At 36.8% G+C, this 15,775-nt stretch overlaps 1 protein-coding gene across 1 annotated transcript in view; it reads right to left on the reverse strand.

Annotated features, from left to right (window-relative positions):
- RIT2 (Ras like without CAAX 2) overlaps nt 1–15,775 on the reverse strand; it is a 169,970-nt gene that overhangs the window by 101,078 nt on the left and 53,117 nt on the right. Inside the window, exon 3 of the mRNA XM_027885409.1 lies at nt 1,051–1,124. Within this exon, the coding sequence (XP_027741210.1) occupies nt 1,051–1,124 (74 nt within the window). The remainder of the gene's footprint in view (nt 1–1,050; nt 1,125–15,775) is intronic.

The raw sequence follows: 15,775 nt of genomic DNA on the forward strand, positions 1-15,775 counted from the left end.
ACATTCAGAGGTCTGGGAAGCTGATATCAAGGCTTCCAGGCTTCCACTTCCTAAATCTTTGTTTGCTAATTTTTTTTAAGTACCTGTTCTCCTTATTGGTTGTTTTGTTCCACAAGACAACTTGTTCCACAAGTACAAGCTACACACAGACTATGGAAACTTGTGAAACTTTTGAAGCCTCCAGACAGAACCTAAGACACACCTCAGGAAAACATAAACAAGTGGCAACAAGCATTTATCTTGGTTAAAAAGCAAAACTATGTTGAGACTGAAAGAGGATGAACTGAGCCAGGTAGAAGAAATTCTTTTATTTAACTCCTTTGTCTTCATTATTGCACGTGACAATTAATTCCCTGACTGATGGTCACATCACCACATACATGTTGTCATAGACATCACAGAATCACAAAATAGCTTCACTTGGAAGGGGCCTTAAAGATTGCCTCGTTCCAACACCCTGCCACAGGCAGGGACACTTTCCACTGTCCCAGGTTGCTCCAAGCCCCATCCAATCTGGCCTTGGACACTTCCAGGGATGGGGCAATCGCAGTTTCTCCAGGCACCCTGTATGTGTGCTACTTTTGACATTAAGATCTTTTCCTTCTCGGTCATCATTTGATATTTAAATATAGTCTGGGGAGGAGAAGAGGTATAACAAGATACTTAATCTACAAGTAAGACCAGAAAGTTCCTGAAGTATGCATGGAAAAGCAGGGATGAGTAAGACATAAGACAAACCAATGATAACATTTATTCATTCCATTATTGTGACAGACGTTCCTGCATAAAAGAGAAAAAGATACCAACAGCTTTTTGTCTTTTGCTTATTTAAACTTGTCTGTCTCTTCTGGTAAGATCTGGAAGTTAAGTTACGTTATACTGCAGCACTCCTTTAATCTTCTCCTTTGTTAATTCTTCTATGTTATTCTCCCACTGATGCTTTAATGTTTGAATAGGCAACCTGCTTTCTAGCTGTGTGACTCACAAATCTGAGGTTAAAATCTCCGAGTTTATTTCTAATTGAATGATTCACATTGGAAAACTACTCACCTGCCCAGCAGTGTCTAGAATGTCCAAATAGGCTGGTTCATCATCAATTCGGACTTGAGTTTTATAGGCATCCTCTGAAAAACATGGTCCAGTTTGATTAACATACGAGTGCCTTGGAGAATGGAAAATTAAATAGTTTTGCCAGTTCAGAGTAGGCTTTTCAAAAGCTCTCCAGTCTGGCCTAACTTTGCTTTACTTCTCGACTCAAAAATTTCCTTTTTGAAATCCTATCATCACTACAAACTATTAGCAAAATAGAATCTTTTCTATCACACTACCTCAAAATATAAAAAATAAATTTCTCTTTCTTTAAAAGAGCAGAACACACCAGAGATGTTGTTTAAGTCACAAAGGTTCAGAGATACTGTGCTGGTGCTATGCACCAGAGAGGATCCTTCCACAGGGCTTTTCTAGCACAATTTAAGGATTGTCTAAATTATTGGGATAAACTCCCTATGGCTGAAGGTGGATTCTGCCTCAGGTATGTCAGAACAATTATTTAAACTTCTGCATGCCCCCAGAGAGACTGAGGATAGTTTTTTTTGTTTGTTTGTTTGTTTGTTTGTTTTTTTAATAGATTCTGTAATCAGTGTCCTTGCATTTTTCACAGCTGGAGGTGGAGAAGGAAAAACTCTCTTTCATGGACTGTTCCATTAGCTCATAATTTTGTCAACCTAAGTTTAGAAGAAGAAAAACAAAGGAAAGGTGAATTCCTTTTTGTACAAGATGTTTTCCTCACATTTCAGTTTAATTCCCCTCTCAACATTTGTATTTTCTTCATAAGATTAAAAGGAGCTTAGATGCTGGTCCATGTTTATACTTGAAATCGCCTTGGAAATTATCTGTGTTGTTTAATGAAACGATAATGCAGAGCAGCCTGAGTGGGTTTTGTGACTGACATTATGCATTGGCTGTGCACTGAGGCGTGAAGACAAGACAAGTGCCTCTGATGTATCTGAGGAGCGTCATTAATCATCATCAGCATAGGGCTGGGCCTTTCCAAGCAGTCAGCCCTGCCAGAGACACTCAGGACTGGGCTATCAATAAATATTGAGATAATATTGGGATTATGGTATGAGATTATACTGCAGGTAGATGTAATTCTCAGGACATTCTAGTTTGTGCTGTAATATGTATATTGCATCATACATCACTTTATAAAAGCAGGTAAAAACCTGCTTTCTACCTGCACAGGGGAAAAACCAAAGCATTTGGATGCAAATGTTTCTGGATGACCTTAACTCAGGACCCCTCATAAGCAGCCAGAGGACTGCTGTCTTTAATGACATTATCACACAAATTATTTTCCACGACTCTCCTCTTTAGTTTAGGCCTCAGGTCAGCCAACTAATAGGCACGTCACTTGCCTTAAACAAATACCTAATCCACTTGATATTAGGATGGCTAAGAGACTTAATTAATTGCATGATACATTGCCTTGCTGAGAAAGCCAGACCACTCCAACCAGCAGAGGTTTTGGTTAAGAGATCTTTTTGTAGAGACTGCTGAATAAGAAACTTTATGCCAAAGAGGGACCATATAGAAGAAACTGAATTACTTGCTGTTTAAGTAATCTATTATCATAAGGCAGTGATATCTGCAGTAGATTTTTTTTTTTTTTAATATTTTTTATTAACTAAAAAGTGAAAACAAAATATGAAAATATGTAAAATCAATCATGGCATTTCCTTCATATGAATTCTATTAATACTATCAAGTATTATTAATATACTTCTATGCAGGTGGGTGCCCATTTGCATTACATTGCTGCGTACATAATTAACATATGACTTGCATAAATTTAGCTTGCACTGTTGGCTCTGCAGGTGGATTCTCTAAAGCCAGTGGTCCTACTTCTCTCCTCACTTAGACCAATGTGAATTTTAGTACAGCAGCTTTAAAACAGTTAAGGCAGAGAGAAATCTGCCTACTCAAATTCAGCTTGGATAAAAATGAATCTAAGTAAATCCTGTCTTATTTGCTAAGGAAATGAATTAGGAATTCAGAGCTGGTTATAACTAGAAGACCCACTGGCCTCTGAATATAAGTCACAGCTTTCAGTAAGTAAATGTAAGATATCTACCCTGCTGAGCTACTCCAGGTGTACCCCAATACCACGTCATTGTCATCGGTAAAGTTTCAACTGCTAAAAAGCTGGAGCTAGGCTATATTATAACCCTTCTGCTTTGCAGAGACAATGCTGAACGCACAAACACACTTTGTCATTTTCATTTAGTTTGTTTTCCCAAACTACTGACCTTAAAACATTTCACAGTGAAGTGCCAGAATCACTGTCCCATTTTCATCTTTTAAATATGCTAATGCCTTTGGTTGGTGGTGGAGAAACACATCGTGTTAAACATTGACCAGGCACATGAATCTAAATGGTTTTCCAGGCAAATGAATTTGGAAAATGCTTTCCACTTACAGGATTTGCTTCTGCCCCAAGAAATTAGAAGATGAAACTGGAAAGAGTTATGAGTTTCCTTTGTAACTTTCTTTCTCTGTGTATGTTCAAATAGCACGATAACACAAATAATATATAAAAGCTTAAGTATGTCCTCAGTTGGGGTGTGCTAAGCTAGGGTACTCTCAAGGTTTGAATGAAAAAAAAGATGAGAGTTTTAACTCCTACTTAAAGCACATATAAGGGAAGTTCTAAAGTCCACACTTACCAAAGAAATCACTACTTTGAGCCAACACCCTCATACCAGAGATCAGATCATAGCAGCCGCTTATGAGCCTTCTTAATGCTCAAACACAGTCACTCCTTTGAAGGACCGTATCTTTCCATTTATCCTGTTGATTCACTGATATTCTGGGTTATTAGGACAATGTATACCTTCTAAGTCAGGAGGTAGAAGGAAGATGGATAAATTGAAAATCATGTTCCACATATCATGTGATATGGACCAAGAAGACAAGTCAGGAGTGGAAGGGTACCCTTTAGTCCTGCTCTACAATTAATATTTTTAAACTGGGATTTCATCTCAGAAAGTAATAAAAATGGAGGTTCAGCTTTCTTTCCTGTCTGTTACACAGATAAACCTCTTTATTTTATTTAGACTAACAGCCACAGGCATTAATCCAGAATGCAACCACCTCCCAGAGGTTAAGATTTGGCTGTGTATGTCTGCTGGACCCAGTTAATATGTTTTTGGTTTATTGGTAGCTGTCATGTTAAGCACAAACCCTGGGTATCTTTGCATGCTTCCTACAGGATTTCAGAAGGTAATACTGTGAGGAAAATCTTTTAATTCCAGGCAGGATTGCACACATTATGGTCATGTAAAGGAAAAAGAAGCCCTGAGATCCTGCTGTAACAACAGCAGGAACATGTTGTTTGCCAGTGAACAGAAAAGAACTGAAGATGCTCCACTGAAATAACATGTGAGTGTCTATTAAAAAAAAAAAAAAAAGGCAGCAAAGTCTTCATCATGAACACTAACAAACTCACTAATATCCTTTCTTTAAAAATTATTCTCATTATTACAAATGATGTCCTGTGTATTTGCAGTACTCACAGTGTTTGAGTACTCTACATTTTCTTTCACTTAATTAATTTATAATATGAGTATATAATGTTCCTTTTGAAGTTGCTTTGGGGGCTGCTAACTCACATGCATCTGTACGTTATGTCCTACAGCTCTAAGGAGTGTTATTTATTAAAAGGCCAAAGTAGAGCTGCTGCTGCAGTAAAGCATTAAGATAACATACAAAATAGAGACAAGAATATTAGTCAGACATCAGGCAATAAATCAGACTATAACTATGTATTTTATATTAAGTTCAGGTTATATTAAGTTCAGGATTAGTCTTTTTCTGTGAGGCTAACTGTAAAGTCTCAGTTTTTAGTTTAGGTAATATGCAGCAGAAAGATAGAGCATTATAAGAAAAAGGGTGTGAATGGAGTTTGTTAATATTGCTGTGTAATCTAACAGTGTTTCAAACACTGACTGCAGCAATGAGCATTTTTAAGGGTAACGAATAGAAAAATGAAACAAAACTCCTGCATCCTTGCAATCTGAATAATAAGTGAATATATGTATAGTAAAAGAGAATTTCTTTTTTTTTTCCCCACATGTAATATGGACTTCTCTAAAATCTTATTTCCTACAAAGATTAAAAATAAAAGTGAAAATAGATAAAAATTTCATCACAAAGGACAATACCATTTGGATTCCATTATTACTGACCATTTGCTCTTTTGCAGGGTGGGAGAAAAACAAACAGAACTCCAATTGTTTCTGAATGGCACATATTCTTTCCCCCTATATCACATTTAAACCATGAAAAATTATTTTCTCCAAAGGTTTTTTTTCTAACTTCTCTTTCTAAATTGTTTGCTCTTTGCAGAACTATGGAAGAAAAAGAAAATAAAAAAAAATTAAGACTTTGAGGTTTTCGGTAGCTACCTTTTTTTTTTTTTTTTTTTTTTTTTGGTGTGTGTGTGTGTGTGTGTATAAAATTAATACATTCTCTTTTTTCAGCTTTCCTTTTTTTATAAAACATCATTCTTGAGACAGACGTACAGTAATTAATTCAAAGCTGTGTTGCATTCAGTTATCTTAGCACTGGAGAAGCTGAATTCATAAAAAATATATCAAAGCATTTTTTTCAGCTATGAGCAGGTAACTGCTACATGACAAATAGATTTGGGTGGTATACAATTTAAAGGGGAGTTAGAATGGGCTTTTCATCTGCGTTACAGACAAGTTCTGGTACCTGAAATATAGGTCAGCTCCTTCTTTCTTCCATTTGTTAATTCTGCCTACATGCCTTCTAAATAAATACCCTCTTCTTCTCTGTCTTATACAATATTAATTGACTTTAAAACCAATCATATTCACACATAAAGATGAGCCAAAAGATGTTTTATTTGGCTGAGGATGTGTCAAACCAGCAGAAGGAATCCAAGCTCAGTCAGCCACACCTGGAATTCTGACTCTTGTTGTTTTCCCTGTGCGCCAAAGAAACAGTAGGAGACACAACTCTTGGTGTGCTTAGATTATCTGCTACAAATGCATTTTAATTTAGCAGTGCTCCTGTATGTAGGATGGTCATGAACCTTTGGCTGGATGGATGCTGTTTCTATTTACAGCAAGGCATCTCTGAATAAGAAGAGTGGATGAACAGAGATGTAAACCACTGTACCAAATACTACACATAAGCTCCTTCTATTTGAGATAAGAATATGCATGTCGTAGGAATTACCCATCAAAATACATTGCTATTACAACCTCCCTTAGCATATAATTATTTTCCTGGAGTATTGCTGTTTTATAATTTGGGTGAACATTGCTATCAGCGTTTTGCAGACAAGGACACCAACTCACAGAGGGTGTCTTCCAATGAACTATGCACACATGATAAGCAATGGATGGTTTAGAAGAGTAGAACTGACAGATTTGATTTGATTCCCTTGTATTCTGTAAACTCTCACATAGATAGCAGTATCCTTTAAAACAATGAAAGTAGAAATATTAGTGCTCCAATAGTAACTGGAATATGTAAATATTCCAGTTCTGTTATATAATTCTACGTTATATCTGCAATTAAGAATATTTCAGATTTTTCTTTCCACGGATGCTGTTTTTCATTTCTCGGCACTGAACTGTATTTGCCTTTGTTCTGTCACTTCTGTAGCTTTGCAAGGTCTTTTGCTCAGTTTTGTGTTAACAGCACAAGTTGCCTTTTCCCACCTATAAAAGCAAAGGCAACAGACAACATCATCCCAGGTAGAAGAATCTTGGTGATGGTTTGCAAAATATTTGCTTTCCCAAATCCACAGACACTTCCTTCACTAACTTCGAACACCTCAGTTACTTCTGTGAAAGAAACACAAGTAAGTAATGCAGCATTTAATGCAGTTATTACCTCTCTGCTAGACTATAAAAAAACTAGTGTAGGCCTTGAGGAAATTAAAATAGTGTGAGAAAAAACAAAGCATTATTCACGTTAAGTGCTTATCATAAAAGGAATTCATACATTTATTCATTACATATTCAGTTGCATGATGAAAAATACAGTACTTTCTATCTCTTGGTTTTCATTTTAGCATTCAAATTACCATAAACATATTTTCAGATAAGATACTAAACCAAGGTTTTGGCCACATTCATCTTCAGAAAATATTCTGTAATGATGTTTTCAAATGGCCTTGCTAAATTCAAATACATATCACTGTTGCATATTCCAGCTCTCCTTAGTTTCAATAGAAGACACATTTCTTCATTTCCTTTATTTAACCTTTGCTCATTTTCATGACATGCTCTTAACTAAATACTGTGTTATGTTTTAGAGGTTCCTGTATCTTCAATGGCAAATAAAAACTATTCCTTGAGTGCTCACTGGCACAGGTTGCCCAGAGAAGCTGTGGCTGCCCCACCCCTGGAAGCGTTCCAGGCCAGGATGGACGGAACTTGGAGCAACTTGGTCTAGTGCAAGGTGTCCCTGTTCATCTCAGGAGGGTTATAATGAGATGAGCTTTAAGGTCCCTTTCAGTAAAGACCATTCTATGATTCTGCAATTCATAACATAATCCATAATTTCAAGGAGTAAAGATAGAAGGAAAAAAAAAAAAGTGTTTCTATTCTCTGAGGTTGAAAACAAAAGTGCAGAACAATATTGTGTTGATTTTATCCTCCTAATATAAGCACTGCTGATATCCTCATCAGAAAGCAGTAAGCATAACTAGATTATGCCCTGACTCTCAAATAAACCTCTGGACTTAATCCTAGTCAAGGAAAAGTGGTGTCTAAATACTTGGAAGGGCATGGGGCACAGAATCATAGATTGACAGAGTAGTTTGAGTTGGAAGGGACCTTAAAGAATCTCATTCCAATCCCTACCATGGTCAAAGACATTTTTACTAGACCAGGTTGCTCAAAGCCCCATCCAACCCAGCCTTGAACACCTCCAGGGATAACCTGCTGAGCATCCAGAATTGTCGCAGAATAAAAATCTTAGTTTAGGCTCAGCAAGTTTGACTACTCGTTATTAGCAGTTTGAGCCATCCGTATCAGCAAACTGAGCCATCTTCATCATACTCGTCTCACTCCTTTCCCTTAGGCTCTGGCTGCATGCAGCATCTGCTTCCAATAATTCAGCTAAAAGCTTCCTCAGCCTAATGGGCATTTCTGTTCCGTTCTCACCTCACTGCAGTACTCCTCTCCTAATGCCATTATGTATCTGTCTTAAAACAGCTGCTCTCAAATTATCTTTCTCCCTCTTGTTGGGCTGCCTAATGTTTCAGATCTGTGCTCTACAGGGCAAGACTGATAACACCAAGCTGCTGAAGGAGCCTGATTGATTTTCAGCTTTGGATGTGTACATGCCAGAATTTTTGGTGACCTGAAATGCACCCAGTGTCCTGAAAATTGGGAAATGAATTATACATTGTACTTTCCCTCTTCTATTTTTTTTCCCCCCCCAGTTGTACCTAAATGTACAAGCAGCCTTTCTTCAGCGTCAGCTTGCAGTTTCATTACTGTGGTATGCTTTCCTTCTCTGGTGAAAAGCATGGGAAGCAAAAGCAGCTTATTTTCACGTAGTCTGTGGTAAGCGCAAAAAGAAAAAAAAAAGGCATAAAAGCATTATCTGTGCTCCAAAACATTTGACGTGTTCAGAATTTTGAGTGAATTGAACTCTGAGCCAGTCAAATCTGGTTTCCCTTCTCCCTTTGAGCCTTCGTGGTCAGGAGGTTTCTTAACAAAATAGTTGGAAAAGGAGACAATGGCTGGTTGGCATGGCTTTCAAGAAGCAGCAAAATTAAAAGTGATTGTGCTGAACAGTGTTGCATGGGAGAGGTTTTCTCCTACATGCCCTAATCAAGAAGAATACAAAGCATAATGTGCAACAGAAAATTCAAGGTAAGATACCCACTTTCAGGTAAAGGAGTTAAAAAATGTAAGACCTTGTTAGCCAGTAAAGCAAACTGATTGCTGCCTTGTGTGGGCATACAGCGCCTTACACACAGTCGGGTCTCTGTCACCAAGGCTCTAAGTTTTATGACAGTATATGTTACCATAACATCTTTAGCCTATATTCATTGTAACAAAACCCCTCTCTCCACTACTTGACCTCCATACAGTGAACAACACCTGCACGCTTTTGATTTGGGTGCAATTCCAACTCAATATTCTGAATCAACAGGGCAATAAATCCTTCTAAACTGAGTACTGATATTTATCCATCCCCATGAGGTGTTTAAATATAGGGAGATTCAGATATACACACATATATAAGATATCTGAGTGTATTTTTGTGTGTTTGTGCAGTGGTATGTATGTACCTGTGTATACAAACACAGAAAGACATTAAAGGCTGAGACTATCAGAAATTAATTCCTATGTCGATTAGCTGTGATGTCTAAACCTGCTTACTTAGTCCTGCAAAAAATATTAGGACCAGGAGCAGATTGAAAATTAAACACAAAAAACCACCAATACAAATATCTTCTGCTATAGAAACATAGGTCATTTTTATAATCCCACACTAAATGTTATTTGTTTACTGTTTGCAAAATTTTTTTTCTAGTTTCAGACAAGAATTTTCCCTCCTTAAAATACAATTATTATTAGTTAAAGAAAAATATATATTCACAAGGCCCCATGAATAGCAGAGCGGTTACAAGTTCTGATCAATGTCAAATTACAATTTATAAAACCAAAATGAAGTCTAGAAAACAATGCATCCCTCTTCCTTCATTTCTGTAAACACATGGATGAAGATGGTCATTAACACAGCTCAATCTCATATTGTGAAACATGAGATTCTTCTGGATATATCATCCTTTAAATGACGGGCAGTTGCTTAGAGGTGGGGATACAGCAGGGTTTTGGATGAAAGACTGACAAATTCTATCTCAATAATTTGGCCCAGTACAACAGTTATCAGTCACAATGAAAATGCTGTTATCAAAAAAGCTCCTATCCATGATTTTAATCTGAAAATATGTAGATATGTCACTTAATATGTATAAATTATTGTATAAAATATAACTTGTTGCCCAGAAAGCTCCATCAGCTCTTTATCAGAGCTTGTAGTGCAGTCCTTCCCAAAGTCTAAATTTTATTTACAAAGTGTCCCACCCATGTGAATATGACTGTTTTTCTTAGAACCAGCTATTGCAGAGAATTTACAGTTTCTCTACAAAAACTGGAAATTTTGCAAGTCATGGCTAAAGATAACTCAGGCAAACCTTTGCACTTGCTGCTGGAAACCACTTGCAATATAGATAATGCTTCTAAATATTTAATAAAGGCCTATCATTGCTTTCTCTGCTTCCAGAAAAATGTCATTTTATTCAGAGGTGTACATGAACAAAGTGAACAAAGTACTCCTGTTTAATCAAAACATGATAATTAACAGGAGTCCAAGTACCCTTATCTTGCGGAACAAGAATAGTAGGCAGCAATTTCACTACTCTTTCAAGTCTGTGATTGTACTACTGAGTGGGAGTACCTGACAGCTACAAATTCACTTCTTGTCATTTCAGGGAAAGTAATTAGCAAGTTGACTACATCCACTTGGCTATTAGCTTGGATGGTGCCTTGGATTTAGTAAGGTGTAGATGGCTGCCGGCTTCCATGAAAGAAAGGTTAATGGAAACATTTGTCCTGTGGTGAAGAATTTTGAATTGAGTGTGATAAATCATCCACCTCTAGAAAACCACGGCATGGGTGTATCATTCAATTTCAAAAAAACATTTATTGAATATTTTTACTAATCATGATATACAGGGAATAGGTAAGCAGTTTTTCCCTACTTATGAGCTGCAAGTCTCACTTCAGCTCCTTCATAGTTCATGGCTCTAATCATAATTATAATTACTGTATGTGGGTTTTGATACTTGCAGTAGAACCACTGGGATAAGCACACAGTGTGATTTTGGTATTCACTCTACCTTCAGTCATCTAATTCCCAGGACTTTCGAATCTCCTCAGCTGCCACATAACACAACCACTTTAGCCCAAAGAGCATTTGAGAGTATTATTCATCTAACTAATGTTAGATGGAGGTATTAGAGCTGAATAATCATGCTTTAGAACTTTATACACTTATGTCACGAATTAGAAACTACAACATGCCTGTGACTTCACTGCGATTTTAAAGTTCTTGCTAAACATATAAACTTCCCTTTCTTAATGTTGCAAGCCAGGTAGACAGTTTGCTCATGCACAAAAGCATTCAGGGTTTACAGATTGGGAGATGAGTTCCCTGGATTATATGAGGAGCTCAACCCAATGAAAGTGAGTCATTGAAACTCTACTACAAGAGAGCAGAGAACAACTTAAGAAGGAAATATCCCAATTTTCTGAATTGGGTCAATGTTAGAGCCAATGTCAGGCCTGGAGGCCTGAAAGGAGAACTGAAGAGCTCAGCTATGAGAATAAAATCTTCTGCCAGAAGAAACACCTGTCAACTACTTTTGCTGCTTTGGTCTATTAGATGGATCAGTCAGAGAATGTGGAGGATCAATGCTGGAGGAAGTGAAGATTGTCTGATGGAGTCAAACCAAAGCCATTCCTGAGTTAGAGGTCTTCTGCCTATATGAAGCTGGTATGAAGAAAGGAATAGGCTATTTTGTGTAGAACAGACAAAAATATTTTAACAATGGTTTCTATTCTTGGCTGACTCTTTCTACATCCTGAATATGGTAGATAGAATTATGAAATAATTTTAGTAAAACGGTTTCATTACTATCATTATTGCTACTATTACTATTACAAAAATATTACATCATATTGTTACACTAATAAGAAAAGTCTTTTTCTTCCTTGTTCAGTTTTAATCTGGTTAACCAGTGCTTAAGAAGAGCAACAGAAAGGTCATACTTCTGTACAGTTTTTAGTTATTTTTCTTGTCTCTATATTTAGCAGATACACAGTTAATCTCAGAGGATTCTAGAAGAAATAGAATGATAAAATACCACTGATGCTTCATTGACCCTTTACTCAGTAAAGAAGAGAAGAGAAGATGGTCAAGGCACAAATTAACAAATACGAACCATTTACAGTTAAGGAACAATTAGGGGTTTTGTTTTATTTTTTTTTTTTATTTATTTTTTTTTTCTTTTTTGCATGTGAACATGAAGCAAGCATAGATCTCTCAAGACAGCTCATGGGAGAAACACTTTTCTCTCTTCTTCCAGCCATGGTAAGCAGCTGGTGGGCAGAGATGTCTGAGAAATAGAATCAGAGAACTGTAATAACAACACTCATAGCCGGACACGAACTGGATTTAGCTCCTTCACCACCACTCTTTGGGCCCTTCCATCTGCCAATCTGCCCCTAATAAACAGAGTATTTCATCCTTTTTCTCACTTTTTAAAACAATTGAGAAAGGGAAGTCAGATCAATGGACAAGTTATGATAGAAGGTCGTTCTGATCAGATAAATACCTTGAATGAGAATATAAAGAGGGGAGCTAGAGAAAATAAAAAATTCATTGGATCAGTTTTCCTTTATTGGGGATTGACCAATAGCACAAGGAATTCCACAAAATGGCACAGGTAATTCTCACTATTAATTTTGACAACAGAGATAGACTTGTGAAGGAATTTCAAGTCATGGGCTGGTGTCTGAGAGTGACTCTGCACAAGATAGTTGACTTGGTTTTCATATGTCACCTGTCCCAGAAGTAAAATCATCTCTGTCCTCCTCCTTCATTCCTGATTGTAACTCCTTTCCCCCATACATACTTCTTCATTATACCTTTTATCAGTTCTTCAGCCTGGAGAAATGTTTTAATCGAAGCTACTAAACTCACTAACCCGGTAGACAATTATTATGTGTTGGGGTGGCTTAGTTTTCTTCTGGTATACTGTTGAATCAGCTTGAAAATCTGTGTGATGAATGCCAGAGAGCCAGTGAGGCTGGGAAAAGCTCAGAGATGAAGAGTGGTGCTTCCTTCTTGTCAGCCCAGAATGAGTTGTTAGGTTTGGCTCATCTCATCTCATCTCATCTCACAAAACTTCAGGCTATTTTAGAGCCTACAGTGTCTGTTCCTAGCAGGTGATAGCTCATGTATCATTCCCTGTTCATGATTTAGGGTAAAGAATAGCTTGAGGTATTAATAGCTGTGTAAGGATATTAATATCTATGTATATTAATATAACATTAATAGATATTAATAGCTCTAGACAGATAGCTCTACGCTGGGTCTCTATACACGATTTCCTTCTCTGAGACTTCACTGCAGAGCGTAGACACTCATAGCTGTAACTGCTGTCTGGTATTGTTGTGCCTGAAGTGAATCTGCTGCTGTGATATGTTTTCCAAGGGCATGTGAGATGGATATGTGCAGGAAATTGCATTGGCAAGACTAAATTGCAAGTCAAAATGCTCTTCAAGGTGTTTTGATCAACCTCTAACCTTTAAGTAGGTGTTTGGAAACTTGATAGGGGAGATAATGAGAACTCGAATAACAACTCTCTGGGCCCTTTACTCCCTGGAAAGATATTGACTGCATTTACTTCTCTGTTATTGTTTATATCAGAGATATTAGTGAAGGAAAATTACTAGATTGAGCACTGTTTTCTGAGTTTTTGAAAATATTAAGTGACAGGGAACTTTCATGTGATGTAAACAGCCTTCAAATAATTGCATATGAGCAATTTTAAAGAAAACCTGAATGTGACAAATCAGTAGCTGAAATTAAGTGTATTAAGTCCAGGATTTTAGGTATGATTCATATTGAGTATAGACAGGAAAATGGAAGTGGCTGCAAATTATTTAGAATGGAATAATTGTCTTACAAAAGCAAAGTCCAAAGAAAGAAAGTTTAATGATAGAGCAAAAGAGCATGTATCTGAGTAGCACAGCATGTTTTAGAATAGGACCAGATTGTTTCAATAATAAGGAAAATAGTGAAAAATAAAAGCTCATAATGATCTGAGACTTCATCTAAGTTAGATATAGCTCAAACTGAAATGTTGAAAGATTTTCCAAATGTCATTAATGTGTTTTTTAAAGAGAAAAATATCACCTTTTAAAAAAATATTTTTCAAAGAAAAATGTGGGTTTTGTTTGTTTCTGTCAGAGAAAGATCTGCTGTGCCACCTTCTCTATGGCTTCAAACAATTTTATTTCCTTTCATGGCAGGATAAAATAACTACGACTAAGCAGAAGGTATTTTTTTCCTCATTGAAATCTAAACTGAGCAGTTTTAGCACTCTTAATTTCTTAATACTACTCCTTCCTTTTCTATTCATGGCTTATTTTACTACAGGAGAACCCACACTGCTAGACACTCTCTGGCAACACTCTCCTTTCTCCAGTGTTAACCCAACACTGTCAAACCAACCACTAACCAAGTCCCTACGTACCGCATCTACATAGGTTTTAAATCCCTCCAGGGATGCAGACTCCACCATTTCCCTAAGCAACCTGTTCCAGTTCTTAACAACCCTTTCAGGAAAGAAATTTTCCCTAACATCCAATCTAAAATGCCCCTGGAGCAAGTTGTGTACATTTCCTTTTAGTCTGTCACTTGCTACTTGGGAGAAAATACCGATGCCCACCTGGCTACAACCTCTTTTCAGGAGCTCTAGAGAGCAAGAAGGTCCCCCGTGAGCCTTCTTTTCTCCAGGCTGAACCCCCTCAGCTCCCTCAGCTCTCCTCATCAGACTTGTGCTCCAGACCCTTCTCTGGACACGCTCCAGAGCATCTTAAATGGCTCTTGCAACCCTTAATAAAGAAAGTCAGCAAAGACTTAAATCTCCACTCCTAAATCACCCTGAGTCCCGCAGAAATGGATCCAAGATCCATGTTTCATGTGCAGACATTTTAATTTAGGTGTTTAAATGTTATCCTTAGCCCTAAAAAGTAACCATAAACTCTATTCTTCTTCCTATACAAAAGTCAAAATGCTTTGTACCAAAAGTGACTATTAATCTACTAATGTGATATATAATGCACATAATACCAACAGACAGGAAAATCAAAGCTAATGAGAAAACACAGGTTGAAGAATATGGTTCAAATGCATACACCACTATTCTTACATATTCTTCATTTCTCATTTTAAATGATGATGAATATGAAGAACAAACACAGGTAATTTCTCTATGTCTACACAATCAGTCTGAATACCCTTGGGAGACAGATTTTGAAGACAAAATTATTATTTTATGTGGATTGCTTATCCCATCTCAGATAAGGCTAGCAACAATGCGGAGAATGAAAGGTGGTTATAACTATTTAGGCATCGGACAGATGAATTAAACCAGAAAAAAAACCCAACCAAATAAATAAAAAACCCAAACAGTTTTTGGGCTCGAATCCAGTTGTGACTTTTTCAGTCCATTACAAACATCTTATTTTTTATCCACAAAAAGAGAATGAGAGTGAATTTAAAGATGAAATAGATGAATATGCATGTTTTAGAGAACAGCAGAAATGTTTTTGAAACTTTTTGTACCCTGAATATAAATATGAGTAGTGCTTTCGTGGCAAGATGGCCCTTCCCTGATATAATAGATGTGTTCCACCTTTGTCTTCTTTCATTCCTAATGTGTTTGTATGCCTCTTGCTTTATCCTTTTTCATTATTGTACCTTGAAAACAGACATAAAATTCTTTATAACACTACCATTTTTCAGTATGCCTTATACAACTGCAAAATATTTTCAGTCACATTTTATTTTTTTTTTTTCTGAAATTCACCCACACGTTTCCAGCATCTTATTAGAGATGAGTAAATGTATTTTATTTGATGCATTG

The sequence above is a fragment of the Empidonax traillii genome, unplaced genomic scaffold (assembly GCF_003031625.1).
Source record: "Empidonax traillii isolate 1590-97213 ecotype Southwest subspecies unplaced genomic scaffold, ASM303162v1 scaffold10:size5872457, whole genome shotgun sequence".
NCBI classification, from domain to species: domain Eukaryota; kingdom Metazoa; phylum Chordata; class Aves; order Passeriformes; family Tyrannidae; genus Empidonax; species Empidonax traillii.